Source organism: Chiloscyllium plagiosum, chromosome 22 (assembly GCF_004010195.1).
Source record: "Chiloscyllium plagiosum isolate BGI_BamShark_2017 chromosome 22, ASM401019v2, whole genome shotgun sequence".
In the NCBI taxonomy this organism is placed as follows: Eukaryota; Metazoa; Chordata; class Chondrichthyes; order Orectolobiformes; family Hemiscylliidae; genus Chiloscyllium; species Chiloscyllium plagiosum.
In genome coordinates this window covers 30,698,418-30,721,677 of record NC_057731.1, presented here as the reverse complement: position 1 = coordinate 30,721,677, position 23,260 = coordinate 30,698,418, and the positions used below count along the sequence as shown (strand labels likewise).

General features: G+C 40.8%; 1 protein-coding gene across 2 annotated transcripts in view; it reads left to right on the top strand.

Annotated features, from left to right (window-relative positions):
* acadsb (acyl-CoA dehydrogenase short/branched chain) overlaps positions 1 to 23,260 on the top strand; it is a 51,396-nt gene that overhangs the window by 8,787 nt on the left and 19,349 nt on the right. For both annotated transcript variants that reach the window (XM_043712670.1, XM_043712669.1), the window contains exons 3-4: positions 3,297 to 3,503; positions 16,861 to 17,031. In XM_043712670.1, the coding sequence (XP_043568605.1) occupies positions 3,297 to 3,503; positions 16,861 to 17,031 (378 nt within the window). The remainder of the gene's footprint in view (positions 1 to 3,296; positions 3,504 to 16,860; positions 17,032 to 23,260) is intronic.

Below are 23,260 nucleotides of genomic sequence, written 5' to 3'. Positions count from 1 at the left end.
GTAGTGGAGACAATCTAGCGGGCTACAGTTCCTGTCAGGGAGGTCAGAGTGGGTAACTGGCAGTTGCAACTTGCCACCATCTTCTCTAGGTATCCAAAAGAGCATAAGATGTAGGAAGAAAATGGGAGGAAGTGTTGGAGGTTGATAAATCTCTGGAACCTCATCAAGTGTATCCCAGGACGTTGTGGAAAGTTAGGGAAGAAATTATTGAGCCATTAGCAGAAATATTTGCTTCATCTATACTTATGGGTGAGGTGCTCGAGGACTGAAGCTTGGTTAATGTGCCTTTATTTAAGAAAAGCTGTAAGAAAAGCCTGGAAACCATAGACCTGTGAGCCTGTTATCAATAGCGGGTAAGTTGGAGGTGATTTTCATAGGGTTTACATATATTTGGAGAGGCAAGGATTGATCAGGGATAGTCACCATGGTTCTATGTGAGGGACATTGTCTCACAAACTTGAGTTTTTTGAGGAAGTAACCAAAAGGATTGAGGCAATGTTAGACATTGTATACATAGACTTTAGGAAAGCCTTTGATAAGGTTCTGCATGGAACTAATTAGTAAATTTAATAAACATGGGATTCTGGGTGAGCTTGTAAATTGAATACAAAATTGTCTTGATGGTAGGAGACAGAGGGTGGTGGTGAGGGGTTGTTTTTGGACTAGAGGCCTGTGACCAGCAGTGTCCCATAAGGGCCAGTACTGAGTCCACTTTTTTGTTTGTCATTTATGTAAATGATTTGGATGAGAATATAGAAGGCATGTGTACTATGTTTGCAGATTACACCAAAATTAGTGGCATAGGGGACAGTGAAGAAGGTTATTTGAGATTACAAAAAAATCTTGATCAGTTAGATCAATCTGTGACCAGCAGTGTCCCATAAGGGCCAGTACTGAGTCCACTTTTTTGTTTGTCATTTATGTAAATGATTTGGATGAGAATATAGAAGGCATGTGTACTATGTCTGCAGATTACACCAAAATTAGTGGCATAGGGGACAGTGAAGAAGGTTATTTGAGATTACAAAAAATCTTGATCAGTTAGATCAATGGACTGAGGAGTGGCAGATGGAGTTTAATTTGGACAAATATAAGGTATTGCATTTTGGTAAAACAAACAAGAGCAGGACTTGCACAATTGATGGTAGGGCCCTGGGTATTATTGTAGAATAGACACCTAAGAGTTCGGGTACATAATTCTTTGAAATTTATGTTACAGGTAAACAGGGTGATTAAGAAGGTTCTTAGTATGCTTGCCTTCATTGCACAGACCTTTGAGTACAGGAGTTAGAATGTTATGTTGTACGGAACATTAGTGAGGCCTCTTTCTGGAGTTCTGTGTGTAGTTCATATCACCCTGCTATGGGAAGGATATTGTTAAATCGGAGAGGATTCAGAAAAGATTTACCAGGATGTTGCTGGGAATACAGGTTGACTTATAAAAGATAGGCTGGGATTTCCTCCTTTGGAGTTTAGAAGGTTAAGCGGTGACCTTATAGAGGTTGATTAAAATCATGAGGTACCAAGATAAGGTGAGTAGCAAGAATCTTTTTCCTAGGGTAGGAAGAGTTCAAAACTGGGGGGCATATTTAAGGGGAGAGGAGAAAGATTAAACAAGGAAATGAGGAGTAACCTTATTTTAAAAACTCAGGGTGGTTCGTGTGTGGAATGAACTGCCGAGGAAATAGTGGATGCTAGTACAGTGACAGTATTTAAAAGATACTTGGATAAGTACATGAAAAAGAAAGGTTTGGAGGGATATGGGCCAAGCACAGGCAACTGGGACTAGTTTAGTTCGAAAACATGGTCAGTGTGGACTAGTTGGACCAAAGGGTCTGTTTCCATGCTGTATGACTTTATAGTTTCACAAGAAAAACTCGTTTAGTATATAAATCAGGGAAATCAGTTGGTGACACTCTCATTAGTGTAAATGAAATTGCGGTTTGAAACAGATTGCAACACCTGGACCCTGCAATTTACATTATCCATGCAGTATCAGGCTAATACAAGCGCTTGATGACCTCCAGCATTTTTATGGTGTAGATTAGGAAAGTAGATAAATGAAGCTGCAAATGCTGTACAGATGCTTTGGGACTTTGCCACAGGCTGGAGTGCGTTTATGTCTTACAAACCCATCAATGCTCACAGAGGTCTAGTGGCCATGTGGATTTATGGCCCACTCCGTTTCCAAAAATGGAAGACACTTTCCCTCAGTCAGTTAGACTGTGCTTTCCAGTTTCTGACTCTGCCCTTCAGCCCTCCATTCATCAAACTGGTTTAATTGCTTCATATCCACTTCTATGCCCTTGTTTCCAAAATGAAACTTTCTGTCTTCCTTCTGGGTAAATCTCCCTGTAATCAAAGGGAGGGGTGGATCAGAGTCAATATTGAGAACTCTGAGGGTCACACCCTGAGTATTCTGCTGTGCTGTCACCACTGTAGACAGACAGGAGACTAGAAGAACACAGCAAGCCAGGCAGCATCAGGAGATGGAGAAGTTGACGTTGGGTGTAACCCTTCTTCAGGAATGGGGTTGGGTGTAGGGGGAGCTACAGATAAAGGAGATAGCGGGGGCAGGGTGGTGAAGGTAGAGGATATGACCTGGTTGGTCAATGAAAGGAACGAATCTGGTTGGTGGAAGGAAGGGGGAGGGGCTGGGAAGGGATTTGAGGGATGGGAAGGGAGGTTATGCACAAGGATAGTGATAATTGTGTCTGGGATATTGTAATTGTGATTATGTAAATGTGACTGTGTCAAAGCAGTTAGTTGTTTCCGTTAAAATGTGAAATTACTAACACAACACTGATAATGAAATGTGAAATCAGTCATGCAGACGATATCAATTGACAGACTGAAATAGCAGACACTTGTTTTATTTGACTTAACACTTCAGGCATTTACTTTTCAAATATTTAAGTGTCTTCAGTATTGCTCAAAAAGAATGTTTTTGTGTTGCATTCAGCACGTAAAGAGGGACATGATTGGTGATGAGTTTAAGCTGAGGGTTGTCATTCCTCTGGTGAATGTTGATGTTGAGAAGGTGGAACCTTCATGGTGGCCTGAGCCGGTGTGGAGATTGAACTGTGCTGGTGGCTTCACTTTGCATCACAAACCAGCCACCCAACCTCTTGAACTAAATATCCTCTCTCACCACGGCATACACTTAGTTATCCTAGTGCATATTTCCAGATTACATATTAGAATATTCTTATTAGCTGCAAGTCAACTTTACAGCATGCCCATTCTCTTTATTTATTTTTGTGTGTTCCACACTTTTAATTCTCTTTCATTTCCAGTTGATGGGAATTGAGATTGAAGAACAGTATGGTGGACCAGAATCAAGCTTCTTTTCCTCTATCCTTGTCATAGAAGAGTTGGCCAAAGTGGACCCATCAGTTGCAGTTGTATGCGACATACAGAACACCCTCATCAACACATTATTGAGGAAATGTGGGACTGAGGATCAAAAAAGAATGTATCTACCTCGACTAGCTACAGACATGGTGAGCTGTGAATGGAGATTTCAAATGCGCTAAATATAACATGTTTCTGCACTTCTAGAAGGAACACTGAAATCTTGCCCACAGCATTGCTTTCAATTCTCTTTTTTTTAAACTGTAAGAAATAAAATGCAGTATAGATTGTTGCAAAGGAACGTGTGAGTTGACACCGATAATTATGCTTATTGTGCTCCTCTTTTTTTAATGTCTTGATAGCTTTTACTACACATTCGTCATGAGAATGTCAGAAAGGCCAAAACTATTTAGTATTCAGTAAGAATCTAATAACTACATATCATCGTTTGAATTGTGTGTAGCTATACTATGCCGGGATAAGATGTTTCTGTTGTTTGATGGATTTTTGACATCGGCATCTCTGAAATTCACCCTTCTAAATGTGTTTTTGAGAGACAGTACAAGGATTTTAAAAATTCACAGCTATGCTGCTAGTGAGATTCAGAAGTGTTGCCAAGTTGAACTGGGGAGCAGCGAGCATAGGAGAGAGAGAGCTGCTTTTCCAGTCATAGATTTTGTGTCTCCCCTCCTTGCTGTTCCAGCTTCTCCAATCACATGTTCCCTCCCTTTTATTCTTGTTGCTTCAAGAGTGAAATGATCTATTTTTAGAGTAGCAACAAGGGCTGGGGAGTGGAACTTGTGTTTGAAATAGTTGGAGCAGTTGTTCGGGTTGGTTTGGTTGCCATCATGCAGGAGTCTTTAAGCTGTGCCTTTTGCCAAATGTTCAACGTCTGCAGAAGAAGAAGAATCAGAAAATGAAAAAAAGTCCTCACTCAGCCTCGCACCAGGTCGAAGCCAGCTGCCGTCCATGCTGCTCAAGCTGGGTCCTGGGGAAGAGGAACACACTAATTTGATGGCCCTCATTTCTAGTGATATTGTGTTAAGCCACAACTGAATTATTTGTTAACAGGGTGGGCCGTATCGTTCTGGGGGCAATCATAGTTCAGGTACAGGATTATGCAAACAGACATTGTAGGAGTGTGGACTGGGGTTTATTCTGTCAGGGAGGGCTGTTTGTTCTCACTTCTGCTCTATACCTAATCCCAATCTCTTAAATTTGGCTGTTCTCTCTATCAGGCTTAGCATGTATCCAAATCCTGTGCTATGTGTTGTCACTGTGCTCAGCACACCGTGATCATGGGAGACTCCTTCCCGTTGTTCCCACAACTCCTATGCTCCTCATACTTTCTTCTCCCTGCTCTTTCCCACCCATTCCTCAATGGATCAAGGATCATTGATATTTGAGTTACAATTTTGAACTCTGATCACAATATTCGATTGTTAATTTAAGACTTAACCAATAAGGAAACAGGAGATAGTCTGGTTCAGTAACTCGGCAAACATTACTTAAGTAATATTTATTAAAACAGGACAGTGACTTTGTAGGCACACTATAGCTATTGCTTTTCAATTAATCTTAGGCCATGTGGCAACATTCAGTCTGTGGTCTCTCTCCAATATTATCAGGATCTTCTATTTTCACTTGGACAACAGGAAACCATGACTTCATTTTTAAACTTGATATATGCCTTGCACTTATTTAGTTTCACATTTGTGAGGCATGTAGAACTAGGGGATGCAGTTTTAAAATAACGTGTCTCCAAGTTAAAACAAAAGTGAGATTTTTTTTTCTCTCCAGAGTTGCTCGTCTTTGGTTTTTTTTCTTCCCTGGAGAGCAAGAGGAAGTGGGTGATTGAATATATTCAAGGCTAAATTAGTAGCCAGATTTTTGATCTACAATGAACTCGAGGCTAATGGGTACCACATAAGAAAGTAGAGTTCAAGCAGCAATCAGATCAGGCATTAGTTTATTGAATGGGGTTGCATACTCAATGGCCAAATGGCGCATTCCTACTCCTATTTATTATAAGCTCCACTTCTTCCGTTTTACCAAGTCACATTAATGAGTTACAGAATCCTAGCCCATGTACTGATGTTCCTGGATTGTTGTATTTGAAGTAGTACTTTCCCATTGCACTTTGAACTTCCTTAAATAATGAAGAATCTGTGGATGCAACAAATGTGCAAAAGCAAACTTGCAAACGAGCTAATCAAAATATGTTATATCTTTTTAACTTTGTTTTTATTGTCTGACCTTCAGAATTGTATGTTTAGTTTGACAGATCAATTGTCCATAGAATATTAAGATGGTTTCATTTACCCATGATTCTTAATACATTTCTGTTCTTTCTTAGCATTACAACAGACTTTGCATCTTGCATTACATATTTTCTCAGCAATGCTGCTATTAGTCCAAGTTTATTTTTGTTATATACATGCATGCCTAATGCTTTCAACCATATCATAGTGTAATCAGAGTTCTATGGTGAGATAGTGGAGTCGTTTCCACTGGTATTTCCTGTGCAATTCAGCAACACCAGCTGAGGACCTTGGAATTTCACTTCCAAGGGATGTTCAGCACCAGTCAGGTATCCATAATTATTGTCTATTGGTTTAAAAAACATCGTACAGAAGACCTGCCCTGTCTACAAAATTGGTCACAGCTCCAGTCTTCTCACTGCACTTCTCCACTTAACATAAATGGAAAACAAACATTAGATATGATGAGGCCAGAGTGCAAGGTTTGAGCTATTTAATTTCTCAATCAGCAAGTCAATGTTCAAAGTAAGAGTTGTCACTATTTTGGGAGTTAGCACAATTTGAATATACGTATTCAAAAATAATAAAGAATATGTATATTCTCCATATCAGTGATCTCTTGTTTGACCCAAATGTTAATTGTGAATCACTCATGTTGCTTCTGCTTCTGAGTTAGAAAGTTGTGAGTTCAAGATACACTCCAGAGACTTGAGCGCAAAAGTCTAAACTGATACTTGACAGAATACTGTTCTGGCATTAGTGAGTTCCTTCAAATGTAACATTAAATCACAGTTTCATCAGTTAATTCTAGTGGATGTAAGAAAATTCTACAGGACTGTTTTGAACAATTATGGAGTTTACTCCTTTGTCCTGGTCAACATTTAGCCATAATCTAAAGTTAATAAAACTAAACTATCTGGTTGTTTATGCACTGTGGATTATGCATATCAGTTACTATGTTTCTTAACTTATAGCAATGATATCATTCTCAAAAATTGCTTCATTGGCTATAACACTGGTCTTCCATAGTATTCGTTGATTTAAATCTGAACATTATGGAACTCCATAAGAAATAGGAACAGGAGTAAGCCATTCAGTCCCTTGAGCCTGCTCTGCCATTCACTAGGATCATGGCCGATCAGCATTGCTCATGTCCGCTTTTGTGCTCTTTCCCCATAGCCCTCGTTTCCCCTGTGATCACAAATCTATCTATCTCAGTATTAAGTATGTGCAAGGATTCTGCCCTTCCAGCTCTCTATGGCAAGGAGTTCCAAATACTCTCACTCTAAGAGAAGAAATTCCTCCTTATCTCAGTCTTTTTTTTGTAAATATGTTTATTTGCAAATTGTTTTAACTTTTAAAGACATATAAAATTATTGAAAAAATACAATCAATAACAAATCTCAGTATAATAAAAACAAAAAAACACAAATTACAATACAACTACTGTCTACCAACTACTAACCTACCCATAATACAAAGCAAAGCAACACCAAAAAAAAGCAAAAAAAAATAAAAACCACAAAATACAGAACATGCTCTGCGCAAAGTTCCCAAACAAAGGAACGGGAGCATTGTGTATATATACCTGTATTAACTCAGGAGACCCCTTCCAGGGCCCAGGGCTTGACAAATCTAACCATCCTGGTTAAACAAACACCCTAGGTAAGATAACTGACAAATGTATATCCAAATAACTCAAGTAGGCCTGCCATGTCTTATAAAAAATGGTCTGTTCTGTGGTGCACCATGTTTGTAAAAAAAGGACAAGGGAATGTGCTCCATAATTAATTTCTGCCATCCCAGCAAGCCCGGCGGGTTCTCAGACACCCAATTCATCAGAATATTCTTCTGTGCACAGTATGTAAGAATATTAAATAGTTTCTTCACATGCCCGTCTAAAGATGGTAAATTCGGTAGACCTAAGAGGAGAGATATCGGGTCTACTTTGACTTCAGTCCTCAATACCCTCCCTATCTCTCCCACCACAGTGTTCCAATAAACACGAAGCCTGTGGCATGTCCAGAAGCAATGGGTAGGAGTACCTACACTTATTTTACATTTGGAGCACACTGAAGAAGCCCCTTTTTTAAACTTTGCCAGACGGTCTGGTGTCAGATGAGCCCTCTGCAGAACTTTTAACTGCATAGCGCATGTCCTATTACAGATTGAGATCTTTTGAGTATTCTCCCATATGTTCTCCAATGTTTCAGAAGAGATCTCCACTCCTAGCTCTTGCTCCCAGACCTCTCATAACAGGTTAATATCCTGCCAGGCTCTGCCACCCAGCAGGCGATAGAGGGCACTAACTGAAAGGGTGCTTGTGGAACGTAGCAAGAACCTCTGTATCGGGCTGATAGGGCTTAGTGAGAAGCGTAGTCTTCTTCTGGATGAAATCCCTAACCTGAAAAAAACGGAAAAGATCTCTGCTGGGTAACCCGTATTTGTGGCTCAGTTGCTCAAAAGACATCATAATCTCCCCCTCGAACAAGTCTTCCAAACTAGAAACTCCTCTCGCTGCTCATAGTTTGAACCATGAGTCCATCATCCCTGGTCGGAACCCTGGCATGCCAACTATAGGTGTAAGTGGTGAAGTCATGGATAAACAACCCTCACTCCGACGCATCGCCCTCCATGCCTTGACTGTACTAATGAATGGGGTTCCGACAGTGGTCCATAACTGTCCTCATCTTATCCATGAACAACATGTTTCAGAAGAGATCTCCACTCCTAGCTCTTGCTCCCAGACCTCTCATAACAGGTTAATATCCTGCCAGGCCCTGCCACCCAGCAGGCGATAGAGGGCACTAACCGAAAGGGTGCTTATGGGCGGCACGGTGGCACAGTGGTTAGCACTGCTGCCTCACAGCGCCAGAGATCCGGGTTCAATTCCCGACTCAGGCGACTGACTGTGTGGAGTTTGCACATTCTCCCCATGTCTGCGTGGGTTTCCTCCGGGTGCTCCGGTTTCCTCCCACAGTCCAAAGATGTGCAGGTCAGGTGAATTGGCCCTGCCAAATTGCCCGTAGTGTTAGGTAAGGGGTAAATGTAGGGGTATGGGTGGGTTGCGCTTCGGCGGGGCGGTGTGGACTTGTTGGGCCAAAGGGCTTGTTTCCACACTGTAACTAATCTAATCTAATCTAATCTAATGTTAATAAGAGGGCACTTTGCTTGGGAGGCCTCAATATCCAGCCATATTGAGTTCGGATCATTACCTACCCGATCACAAAGGACAGCAGGGAACTCAATTGATACCTCCTGATGTCTGGAAAATCAACTCCTCTCCCCTCCTTGAGGCAACTGCAATTTAGTAAGTTTGATGAGGGGCCACCCACAAAGCCAGACAAAGGAACTAAACCACCCCATAAGCTTCCGCGCGTTGACCTGGGAAACATTATAGGGAGCATACGCGTGGGATAAAGCAAACGAGGAAGAACATTCATCTTATTGAGAGATATTTGGCCCTGCCATGAAATTGGAAGAGCTTCCCATCTCTGGAGATGTCGCCTAATATTGTTGAGCAAGTGAGCAAAGTTAGTCCGAAATAACAGATCAAATTGGAAGTAATAAAAAAACCTAGGTATCAGAACCCTGCCCATGACCACTTAAAAGGGAACGTAGGGCCACCTTCAACTTCTGGCACATCCTTAAGGTTCCCCAAAGGCATAGCCTCTGATTTTGCAATATTAATCTTATATCCTGAAATAGCCTCAAATGACTTGATACATTGTATTAAATGGGGTACAGAGGTCATCGGGATCGATAAAAACAGAAGGACAGCATCCGCATACAGTGTAAGCTTGTGTGCCCTCGATCCCACTTCTGGAGCGGTTATGTGGACGTTCTGACGAATGGCCTCTGCCAGCGGCTCTATCACCAACATAAACAACAACAGTGAGAGGGGGCAACCTTGCCGACTACCCCTACCAATCCTAAAATTCCCAGACTTCACTCCATTGGTGATGACCGTGGCCAGAGGGTGGTGATATAAAACCTCCACCCACCTAGCAAAGACTCCACCCAACCCAAATTGTTCTAAGACATAAAAAAGATACGGCCATTCTACCCGGTCAAATGCTTTCTCTGCATCGAAGGAGGTCACCAACCCCTGAATCGATCGTTGCTGACAAACGTGGACCATATTCAGCAACCTTCTAATATTATTAGAGGACCTGCGACCCCTTATAAGTCTGGACCTCTTTAATAATGTGGGGCAACACCCTTTCCAATTTCAGCGCCAGGATCTTAGACAGAATCTTGAAATCTGAATTTAATAGAGAAATGGGCCTTTATGAGGCACAAACCTCAGGAACCTTCCCCTTCTTAAGAATTAAGGAAATATTAGCTTCTCTCAAAGATGGTGGTAGGCATTCATGCATATAGGAGCGATTGTACATCTCCAACATCGGCCCTGACAGAATCCCTATAAACTCCTTATAAAACTCACCTGGGAGACCATCAGGGCCAGGCGCTTTCCCACTCTGAAGTTGCCTAGCTACCTCCTGTATTTCCTGAACTGTTCTTATCTCAGTCTTAAATTGGCACCCCTTTATTCTGAGACTATGCCCTCTCGTCTTAGACTTTCCCATGAGGGGAAGCATCTCTCAACATTTACCCTTAAGAAACCTATATATTTCAATGAGATCCCTTATTCTTCTAAATTTCAGTGAGTAGAGTCCCAACCTGCTTAATCTTTGCTCATAAGACACTCCCTCATACCAGTGATCATCCAGTGAATCTTCTCTGAACTGCTTCCAATTAAATGATATATTTACTGAAATGAAGGGACCCCAGAACGGTTCACAGTTCTCCAGGTGTGGTCTCACCAGCACTTTGTACATTTGCAGTAAGACCTCCTTGCTCTTAGTCAACCCACTTGGCTCAGTGGTTAGCACTGCTGCCTCACAGCACCAGGGTCCCAGGTTTGATTCTAGCCTCTGGCAACTGTCTGTGTGGAGTTTGCACATTCTCCCTGTGTCTGCATGGGTTTCCTCCGGGTGCTCCAGTTTCCTCCTGCAGTCCAAAGATGTGCAGGTCAGGTGAATTGGCCATGCTAAATTGCCCATAGTGTTAGGTGCATTAATCAGAGGGAAATAGAACTAGGTGGGTTACTCTTTGGGGGTGGTGTGGATTGGTTGTGCCAAAGGGCCTGTTTCTACACTGTAGGGAATCTAATCCATTCGGAGAAAGTGAGGACTGCAGATGCTGGCGATCAGAGCTGAAAATGTGTTGCTGGAAAAGCGCAGCAGGTCAGGCAGCATCCAGGGAACAGGAGAATCGACGTTTCGGACATAAGCCCTTCTTCAGGAAACTGGAATCTAATCCATTAGCCTTTCTGATTATCTCTGCACCTGTGCGAACTTTGTTTTTTGTTCACAAGTACCCCAGGTCCCTTTGTGTTGCAACTATCTACAGTTTTTCTCCATTTAAATAATACTGTTCATTTCTTCTCCCTTCCAAAATGTACAGCTTCATATTTTTCACATTATATTGCATTTGCCATCTCTTTGCCAAATTAAGTAACCTGTCAATATTTCTCTGTAAACCATTGTATCCCCCTCACCACCTGCCTTGCCACCTATTTTAGTGTCGTCTGCACAATTTGGCTACAATGCATTTACTTCCTTCCTCCAAGTCATTAATATAGTCTGTAAATAGTTGTGGTCCAGCACTATTTCCTATAGAATCCAACTGGTCACAGATTACCAACCTGAAAAAGAATTGCTCATCACCACTCATTGTTTCCTGCCCATGAGCCAATTCTCTATCCGTGCCAATATATTACCTTTCATGGGCTTTCATCTTTTGACTTAACCTTTTGTCAGATACCTTGTCGAATGTCTTTTGGAAGGTCAAATATCACACATCTACTGATCTTCCTCTATCCACTCTGGTTGAGACTTCCTTGAAAAACACTAATAAATTAGGTCAAACGTGATTTCCCTTTCATGAAGCCATGCTGACTCTGCTTGATTAGATTATGATTTTCCGAATGTTCTTTTACTTCCTTAACGATTGATTCCACTACTTTTCCAACAATAAATGTTTGGCTAATCAGCCTACAGTGGCCATCTTTTTGCCCCTTTTCCTTTTTGAATAGGAGTGTCACATTTGCACGTTTTCAGTCTTCTGGTGCTTCTCCAGTATCCAAGGATTTTTGAAAAATTACAACCAATGCATCCACTATCTCTCTAGCTACATCTTTTAGAATCCTAGGATGGAAGTCATCAGGGCCAGGGAACATATCTACCTTTAGACCCATTAGCTTGTCTAATGTTCCTCTTTAACAGTGACGGTACTTAATTCCTCCCATGTACTCTTCAATATTAATGGAATATTCAAAGTATCCACTGTAAAGACTGATGCAAAGTATCTGTTTAACTCCTGTGCCATTTCCTTGTTTGCTATAACTATCTCCCCAGATTATATTTTTTAAGGGGCTTGTCTTCACTTTGATTTCTCTCTCATCCTTTTAGATATGTAAAGAAGCTTTTATTTCCAATTTTTATATTCCTTGCTGGTTTGCCCTCAAAAGCTTTTATTTTCTCTGCCTTTATTATCTTTTTAGTTTTACTTTACTCTTCGGAGGGTCAGTGTGGACTGCTTGGGCTGAAGGTCCTGTTTCCACACTGTATGTAAGAAAGGGGCGGCATGGTGGCACAGTGGTTAGCACTGCTCCCTCACAGCGCCAGAGACCCAGGTTCAATTCCCGTCTCAATCAACTGTCTCTGTGGAGTTTGCACATTCTCCCATGTCTGCTTGGTCTGCGTGTGTCTCCGGGTGCTCTGGTTTCCTCCCACAGTCCAAAAATGTGCAGGTTAGGTGAACTGGCCATGCTTAATTGCCTGTAGTGTTAGGTGAAGGGGTAAATGTTGAGGAATGGGTCTGGGTGGGTTGCTCTTCGGAGTGTTGGTGTGGACTTGTTGAGACGAAGGGTCTGTTTCCACACTGTAAGTAATCAAATCTAAGAAAAGATTCTGAATTTATCCCAGTCTTCGGGGCTATCACTGATTTTAGTTGGAAGTCATTTATTAAACTTGGTTCATTATTCATTACCAGATCCAAGAAAGTCTGCTCTCTTATTGGCTCCATAACATATTATTCTTGGCAACTATGTCTGTTTCACTGTATGAAGTTGTTACCTTCACCACCACCTTCAATTTGTTAACCCAATCAACATGAAAATTAAAGTCATCCATAATTATTGTTCTGTTGTTCTTATACGTTCCTATTCTTTGTTAATTTATAGTCTTTCCTTCTGAGTGGCAACTGTTTGGGGCTCTGTGCACTATTCCCCTATCAATGTCACGTTTTTCCTTGCTGTCTTTTATGTCCACCCAAATCTACATCATCCGAGCCTAGATCACCTCTCTTAACTGTCTGCTTTTAGTTGTGTTAAAGGTGCTATCCTACCACCTTTTTCATCTTTAAGGTCAAACATTCCTGAATGTTAAGTTCCTGGTTTTGATTTCATTGTGGTTGTATTGTTTACCTCAATTTTTGCCATTATTCATTACCTTATTCCCCATGCTTCGTGCGTTAAGATACAAAGTCTTTAAGTTTGTTTTATTGTTGCACTTCCTACACTTCTATTGTTCCTTGGTACATTCGCACATTCTGTCCCTTCCTTTTGTTTTCTGGTAATAATCAACTCATCAATAACCTGGAATCCTACCCCTTCTCCTTTACTTTTTACTTTCAAATTCTCCATGCAGCTGAAGTCACTCACCCCCCTCCCCCCTCATTATTTAGTTTATAGTCCTTTCTGCAGCTTTAGTCATACGAACCACAGTACTCTGGTCCCAGCATAATTCAGGTAGAACTCGTCCTATTGCAGCAGCTTCCTCCTTCCCAGAACTGGTGACAATGTCCCAAGGATTTGAATCCATTTCTCCTACACCAATCTTTAAACCATGCATTTACATCTTTAATCTTGTTGACCTTGTGCCAATTAGCTTGCGGCTTAGGTAGATCTCAGGTTAAAAAGGTATTACCTTTTTGGTTCTGCATTTTAATTTAGCTCCTAGCTGCACATAGTCCCTCAACAGAAACTCTTTCCTCTTTTTACCTGTATTGTTGGTACATACGTGGACCACAACAACTGGAACGTTTTCCTCACACTCTTAAGTTCCTTTGCAATCCAAATGAGATATCCTCAACCAAACCACAGGTAGGCAACACAGCCTTCGGGACTCTCCATCCAGGCCACAGAGAATAGTGTTGATTCTCCTGACTATAGTATCCTCAATTACAATTACGTTTCTCTGTTCTCCCTTCCTGTTAAATGGCTCCCCATGCCATGACGCTGTGGTCAGTTTGCTCATCCCCTCTACACCCCCTTGAGCTACTCTGCCTGTCTCTCTGGTCATCTCACCCACCAGTCCCTGACCATTGATCAAATTTGAGGTTGTTAATTTAAGGGATGTTAACTGACTCCTGAAATACAGCATCTAGGTAACTTACCTCCTCCCTAATGCGTCACCATGTTTGAAACTCAAACTTGAGCTCATCAGCTCTCAGGTAGAGTTCCTCAAGCAACCAACGCTTAATACAGATGTGGAGGCTGTAATGATACAGTGATTTTAAAAGGTATATTTTGGCATTTTCTTTAATGAAGAAAGGTTGAGACAGGTGACGAGCAGTCTGATTCAAAGCCAATAAAGTAAACAGCTGGTGAGGCTTTGCATTGTTTTTAAAAATTGGAACAAAAGAATCAGTCTGCATGGGTGGCGTCAAGCTCCGACAGAAACAGGATTTTTTTTAGTTTGAGCCTTCAGTAGCAGCTCCTGGGGTCTTTAAGCGGATCTGGATCCTCTTATTTCTCTCTCTATTACAGCTAAAAGCTGGGGTTCTCTTCCTGCTGCTAGAATTGCACATGAAACAATCTATTTCACTGAATTTGCCTTTGCCAAAGGTCTGTTTATGTGATGTTACTATATTGAAACAGTTACTTAGTACTCGTTAATATGTATTATTTTGTTAAGCATTTTTGATCGATTGCAGTTAAGTCAATCCTTTTGTTTTTAATTTGTCTCTATTTTAATTATATTGTTATAATAAAGTGTGTTTTGTTTCAAGCCTGGTAGTTTGACCAATTGAATTGCATCCAGAACACAATGCCTTACACTTCCCCTTTCTTTTCTTATTTTAAAATTATCTTAATATGTGTTGGGGGGTTTGGTCTGGTCCATAACAATTGCTATGCACTACAATTGGGTCCACCAGCTCCCACATCATGCAGGTACAACACATCGTCTAGCCTTGCATCTCTGTTTTATTGACTTTGTTTTTAATTTTTAAACAATTCTCTTCTGGTCTTATTTTATAATCTGTAAATATTTCTCCTATTCATCTTCACCTTTAAAGTGAAAATAATGTATAATTGTCATTTTTTTTCCTATTTTCTCTGTTAATTTAATGTATTGTCAAGTTTATTGAATTCAAATTTCAAACTAATTAAAATATATACTTCGGGGGGAAAAAAAACCGTGCTGATTAGACATGAAGGTTGTTGTGTATGAGCTTACCACTACTACCACCTTCTGAACAGCAACTAGAGATGGAAAATTAATGCCTGTTTAAGAAGCTTTTGGAAGTCCATCCTGCTAATATTTGGACAGCTAATATATATATATATATACACCATCAGCCAATAAAGACATTATTGCCTGGAGTAGCTCTTGGAACAAACTTTACAGCAAACAGACTGACACGTGACTACTGAGATCACACTTCCAATTACTTCTTTGCTTACCTCAGAGGCTTATTTACATATTAATCAAGCCCTATCATTACAATATGCATGAACATTATTTCAAAGTATGTATTTCTTCACATACTGAGTTTTGAATTTTAGCAATAAACCTGGCTCAGACTGTTGTGGCGAGGCTAGATCCTTAATCAACTTATCTTTTATGTATTTTCTTACTTGTGCTTTTTAAACTTTTCTGTTTAAATATTGATGATCCATTTTCTTATTTCTAATTTTCTCATTTCAGCTATCTGAAGCAACACAATTGAAAAATAATTGCATGCATATTGTACTTTGCATCTCCTCAAAACTTTTAAAAATGTATCAAGACAACACTTTTTTGCTCAACAACCAATTGCATACTTTCGAAGTGCAATCATTGTTGTGATATAGGCCAACATACAATCAATTTGCACACAAGGTACCATCAGCAGAATGGTGTTGGTTGAGGTGTAAATATTGACCAGAGAAACTCCTCTGCTTTTCCTGGGACTTCTGTATTCATCTAAGAAGCTAGATGGCACTTCGTTTTTAGCATCTCATCCAAAACATGACATCTCTCACCTTAACAGCACTAAGTGCTGATGAAGAGCTTATGCTCAAAACGTTGACTCTCCTGCTCCTCAGATGCTTCCTAACCGGCTGTGCGCTTATTCAGCACCACGTCTTTTGACTCTGAACACTAAGTGTTATCTGAGATATGTTTATATAATGGACCATTGTCTGCCTCTAGCACAGTAGAGGTACTACTGGGCCAAGAAAAACATCTAATACTAACAAAAGTACATTGTCTCAAAATCAGCAGCCTCAGGACATTGTGATTTCAGAACTTGACAGTTTAAACAAATAATCCAAATGTGTTCATTCAAATTGGAACATGTTAACCTAACATTAGGAAGCGCAGAAAAACTGATACGATTGCAAAGCATTTCAGGTTAATGACTGTGTCATTGTTGATATTAGTTAACTGATGCATTAGATTTAATAGATCTTTCATGCTTTTTTTCACTTCCATATATCAGTGCAACCTGTTTATAATGAGAAATTATCAATATAACTGTGTCTGGCTTTTGGACAACACCAGTTTGTGGTTGAGGTACTGTACTGCAATAAACATATTTAATGAGCTTTAAATGCCATTAGTTCAACAAAAGCAGGAATCTAATAATAAAAAAACAAAGTTCTGTATGTTAAAGTGTCTGGGAACTCAGAATATAAGATGAAAATATAGATAATTATTTATTCCCAAATGTGGGCTCCTTGGCAGAGACCCAAGTCCAGATCAAAACCTTGGTGTGAAATCATGAATTGTTGTCATATAAGAAATTAAGAAAAAGACAAAGAGAAAAATGTGCAGATAATTTTGAACATTTAGCTAATTTGTAATTTGGCATTTCCTTTTCTAAGATAATAAGTCTTCAGCATGGACCTTCTGACCATTTAGCATGTTATAGGCATCTTAATGACTATTTTTGATATCTCTTTTTTTTTTAGGTTGGCAGTTTCTGTCTGTCTGAAGTTGAGTCTGGAAGTGATGCATTCTCTTTGAAAACTGGTGCTGAAAAGCATAAAGATTATTATGTCCTGAATGGCTCTAAAATGTGGATTAGTAACGCTGATTATGCTGGAATATTTCTTGTTATGGCAAATGCTAACTTCTCTGCTGTAAGTATCAAAGCAAACAATTCCTATTTGCAAAAATGATAATTTAATAATAAATGCAAAACCATGCAGATCGATTTTCTGGAAAAATCTATCTTAATTTGACATAGATTAGTGTGCATGTCTTTGTGTATCATTTGGATAATTTGAATTTTATTCAGTTAATAAAGAACTACCAGCCATGTAGCTGAAGCAGCATAATACTGTTAATGAAGGGGAAATGGTCAAACCTGTCTGATAACTAACCTGAAACACCAGTCCCAATCTGGTATGGCGGGAATAGAGGTTCCCTTCTAATAATTAAAGCCAAAACATCCAGAGAAGTTCACCTTGCCCTTCCTAATCTGGGAGAAAGTGAGGCTGCAGATGCTCGAGATCAGAGTCAAAAAATGTGGTGCTGGAAAAGCACTGCTGGTCAGGCAAGATCTGAGGAGCAGGAGAGTCAACGTTTTGGTCATAAGCCCCTCCTACACCCAACCCTCCAACTCAGCACCGTCCTCTTGAACTGTCCCACCTGTCCATCTTTCTTCCCACGTATCTGCTCTAACCTCCCCTCTGACCTATGACCATCACCCCCACCTCCATCTACCTATCTCCCTCCCAGCTACCCCGCGGCACCCCCACCATCAGCCCACCTCCACCCTCTTATTTAACACTCGGCCACCCCCCCCGCCACCCGAAAGATCAATTCTCCTTCTGTTCAGATGCTGCCTGACCTGCTGTACGTTTCCAGTTCCACACTTTCCAACCCCGCCTAATCTGCTAAGAGAATGGTTAAAGGAAAGAAAATCCCTGATCTCCATTTTTGAAGTAACAAGTAACAATTTACTTATTTAATCCTAACAGTGAACAAATTAACAGAATTACTAACAAACTGAATAATTCTCCCCTAATTACTAACTGTTCCCTAACTGAACTAAATTCTACTGGTGTACTGTTCCAATTAACACAGGTCCCATTTATAAATCCAAGTGATAAGAAAACAATAAATTAAATGTTAGTCTCTCAAAATTCTGGAATGCTCTGCCTTCTACACTGTCTCTCTAGCCTTTTCTCTGCTCATCCTGCTGTCAGGGATATTTTCTCTGTAATTTCCTCAAGCTAGAAATGCCATGGTATCTTTTATGGTGCTTTTTTTTTAAAGAGCTTAGTGATTTTGTGTGAGAACTAGGTATTTATTCCTCAGATGGCAGGTTTGCTTTCACACCAATCTTCAAAAACCTTCTGCTTCTATACCTTGGATGACATATCAATTTTGTTATGAAGGTGTAGGTGTGTACTCGACCTTTTAAGAGAGAGAGAGGAAGCTAGCAAGGACTGAAAGCACAGAGTGTGCTGAACAATTTAAAAATGTAACATCTGGTTGACACCAATACCTGGTGCTGTGTTGCCAAATTCAAATTTGGCAGGTCAGTTTAAATTATGCCTCAGAGATCAAAATCCAATCGAATTTGAATTTTACTGTTTGGGATGACATCAAACCAATGACATGATCTGATGTTTTGGAGTATAAAATAAGACATTTTGAATAGTTAGAGAGAGAATTGCCAAGCACCAACAAGTATAGACTGCTAGCCAAGTAGGTCTCTGAAAGATAGCTGTCCATATAAAAACGTATGCAGCAGAAGACTGAAGAAGAGACGACCCAGGAAAATACAGAGGTAAATCTGCAAAGGTGAGTCAACAAAGCTGACTGGTCTTGAAACTGCAAAGGTGGAACTTGTCAAAATGTTGCAATACAACATTTTGTGAGTGTGCACGTGCACGCACATATGCGGAGACTCCCCCACCCCCCAAAGGCAGCAGCAGTCTTACTGTTGGTGTCCAGTCTAGCTGCCCGGGGTGGAGGTGGACGGGGGGGTGGCGGGGTTGGGGCATCGGTCGGGGCATTCAGACGGGGGTGGGGATTGGACGACGGTGGGGTTGGGGGCGTCGGTCAGGGTTGGAGGGGTCTTGGGCGGGGACTCACGAGCAGTTTGCTGCTGCCTAGTCTCCTGAATGGGGAGAGGACTGAGCAAGTGCTCGCCTGCGTCAATCCCATTGAACTGATTGGTGGGGGGGGGGGGCTTCAGCAATGCTGCAGGTCCCTTACTGAGCAGTGTGTGTCTGCTCAGAAAGAAACCCTGAGACAGACAGAGGGAGCAAGGCAGGCAGAGTGCAGAAAAGGAAACTTCAGAAAATTCCAAGCCCCAGAGGAAAGACATTGAATCAATTAACCGAATAATCAATTATCCAAACAGAATAGTGCCTCCCCATCTCGTTTGAATAATCGAGGATCCTCTCTATCCTCTGTATAGCACGAGGTGAGCTTTTCTATGTGTCAGGTTTAAATTAGCAGAGGGGTTTATCCCATGTCATAACAATTTCCTTATAATAACATTGGTCCGAGGTTGTCAAAACCATCAGAGTTAAATTCAGTTGGCTTCTAATTTTGAATTAAAATTCACCAAACTATACATTGTACATTCTATTCCAAAAGCTGTCTTATTAACAAGCACATATTTATTTTTATTTCAAAATATGCGGGTGTTGCTGGCCAGGCCAGCATAAATTGCCTAACTCTAACTTTTTTAAAAATTCATGGGCATTGCTGGCTGGTCAGTATTTATTGCCTATCCCCAGTTGCCCTTGAGAAAGTGGTGGTGAGCTGCCTTCTCGAACCACTGCAGTTCATATGCTGTCAGTTGACCCACAATGTATTTAGGGAGGGAATTCCAGGATTTTGACCTGGCAACAATGAAGTAATGGCAATATATTTCCAAGTCACAATGGTAAATGGCTTGGAGGGGACTTTCAGGTGGTAGTGGTCCCATGTATTTGTTGCCCTTGTCCTTCGAGATGGAAGCGGTGTTGGTTTTGGAAGGTCTGAGGATCTTTGAATTTCTGCGGTGTATCTTGTAGGTGGTACATTCTGATTCTACTGAGCTTCAGTAGATGAGGGAGTATATGCTTGTGGATCAGGTCTCAGTGTAGTGGGCTGCTCTGTTCCAGACTGATGTCAAGTTTCTTGAGTATTGCTGGAGCTGCACTCATCCAGGCAAGTGAGGAGTATTCCGTTACATTCTGTCTTTTGCCTTGTAAATAGTGAACAGTCTTTGCAGAGCCAGGAGGTGAGTTAGTATTTCTAGCCTCTGACCTGCTCTTATAGCGACTGTGTTTATGTGCTGAGTCAGAGTTTCTGGTCACTAGTAACCCCAAGGATGTGGATAGTCTAGGATTCAGTGATGGTAACACCATTGAATATCAAGGGCAAGTGTTTAGATTGTTTCTTATTAGAAATGGTAATTTGCCTGGCATTTGTGTGGTATGAATGTTACCTTCCACTTGTCAGCCCAAGCTTGGATATTGTCCAAATCTTGTTGTAATTGAACATGGACTGCTTTAATAACTGAGGAGTCAAAAATGGTGCTGAACATTGTGAAGTCATTGTCAAACCTCTCCAATTCTTATCTTATGATGGAGGTAAGGGTACTGATGAAAATGGTTGGGCCTAGAACACTATCTTGAGGAACTCTTGCAGAAATGTCCTGGAGCTAAGATGACTGACCTCCAACAACCGTAATCGTCTTCCTATATGCAACACTCAGTCAAATGTGGCCTTGTTGTTAAGGGCTGTCACTCTTGCTTCACCTCTGCAATTTACTAAGAGAGCACAGAAATTGGCAATTCTGGAGGTGGTGTATATTAATTATTTCAATAAATGGACAGAGTTTGAAGTAGTTTTTGTTCGGTTATGTATATGTAATGTATATGTTGCTTGTAATGTATAATTGTGGAAATGAATTGTATAAGTAAATTGAAGTAAACATTGCCTCCAGTTCATTTCTTCAATATCTAGTTTTTCTGAAATTTAATATGGTAGCATTTCAAAGGATGTAGGTTGGAAACTCAGATAAAAAAGCAACAATTCTAGAGACCATTGCGGAAAATGTCAACAAGCAAATCTAAATGGTTAGGATATATTTATACCCAATGCTCTTGAAATGTGAACTGAATTATCAGTGGAAGAATTAAGTGGATGACCCAATGAGGGTGGGAAAATGAGGTATGCTATGTTTATAAACTTAGAGCCCCATCAGACCATCATGTTCACACCAATCACCAAGCACCTATTATTCTAATCGAATTTTGCAGCTCTTAGCTTGTAACCACGTATGCTACAGTGTTTCAAGTTTTCCATCTGAAAACTTCTTAACTGTTTCTGTTTCTACTACTCTTTTGGCAGGATCCTGAGCAGCATTAATGTACCGAGGGATCTGGGGATTCAAATGCAATGTTCCCTCAAAGTGGCCATGCAAATAGATAGGCCTTTACCACCGTATGACATGCTTGCCTTTATTGGTTGGGCAATTGAGTACAAGAGTCTGAATGTCATGTTGAAGCTTTAGTTAGGCCACACTTTTTGTATGGTCTTCAGTTCTGGTCACCACATTACAGGAAGGATGTGGAGACATTACAGGAGGTGTGGAAGAGGTTTACCAGGATGCTGCCTGGATTAGAGGGTATGAGCCATAAAGAGAGGCTAGAAAAGCTCAGGTTGCTTTCTCTGGAAGGGGGAGGCTAAGGGAAGATTTGATAGAAGTCTATAACATTATGAGATGCATAGATAGATTTGAAGGTCAGAATCTTTTTCCCAGACTTGAAATGTCTAATACTTGGAGCACGCATTTAAGGTGAGAGGGGGTAAGTTCAAAGGAGATGAGGGGTGCATTTTTGACAGAGGGTGTCAGGAGTCTGGAACTTGCTACCAGAGCTGTTGGTGGAAGCAGATTCAATAGGGGGATTCAAGGGACTTTTGGATAAGCACATGAAAATGCCAGGAATACATGAATATGCAAGGAAGGGAGGGCCAAGGACAGGCAGAAGGGATTAGTTTAAGCTGGCGTCATGTTCGGCACAACATTGTGGCCGAAGGGCCCATTCCTGTGCTGTCCACTTCTATGTTCTATGTTTTTAGGCAGTGATGTCTAGGAAAAAGATGTTTGTCCTCAACTCCCTTCGAAAACTCAAATTAAGGGTAGGAGGTTATGTCTCCTGATTATTGACTCCTTTATTAAGGGGCAATGTTTTTTTCCTGTCGACACTGTCTACGCTCCTCATAATTTTGCATCTCTCAGTCAGGTCCCCACTCGGCCTTCTCTGCTGTAAGAAAAACAATCTCAGTCTATTTTGTGTTTCTTTGTTGCTGGAATGCTTGAGCCCAGCCAACATTCTGGAAAATCTCATTTACTGCAATCCATCCTTCCGAAAGAGCAATCAGAACTGGTCACAGTACTCCAGAGTGGGTTAACTAACATTTTATACAGCTCCATCATAACCTCCTTGGACTGTATACAGTGCCTCGACTAATAAAGCCCAGTATCCAAATGCTGCCTTAACCACTTTATCTACTTTTCTGCTGCTTTCAAGAATCTATGCACAAGTACTTCAAGATCCCAGTGATCCTGTATTCTTCCTAGTGTGATACCATTCATCATTTATTCCCTTGACTTGTTAGGTTGCCAAAATGCATTGCCTCGCACTTTTCTGGGTTGAATTCCATTTGCCACTGTTCTGCCAAATGACCAGCCTATCTTTATGTCCTGTAGTCTAAGGGTTTCCTCCTTGCTATTTACCATGCCATTAATTTTATGTCATCTGTAAATGTATCGATCATATCATCTTCAATCAAGTCTAGATCATTAAAATGTGCACTACAAACAACAATGGACCCAGCACTAAACCCTTCCAGACACAAGCTTTCAGGCACAAAAATAACTTTCGAGTAACAGCCTCTGCTTCCTGCCGCTAAGCCAATTTTAGATCCAATTGGCCAAATTGTTGTGGATCGCGTGGACTCTTCTTCACCAGTCTTTCATGCAAGACCTTTGCAGAAAACCTTACTGATATCTATGTTAATGACTTCAATGGCACTGCTCTCATCTATACACCTAGTCACTATCTCCAAAAATTCACATTTGTTGGATCTGAGCTTCCTCCTGACAAACCCATGTTAATGATTCTTCATTAATCTTTGTCTCTCCAAGTGAAGGTTAATTCTGTCCCTCAGAGCTTTTTACAAAAGTTTCCCTACCACTGAAATTAAGTTCATTGGCGTTTACGTCCTTTGGTTTATCATTATCATCCTTCCAGAATAACAGAACCACATTATCTGTGCCTGTAGTCCTCTGGAACGTCTGGTGACCAGAACTACACACACAACTCCATGTATGATGTAACTGTTTTATACAGC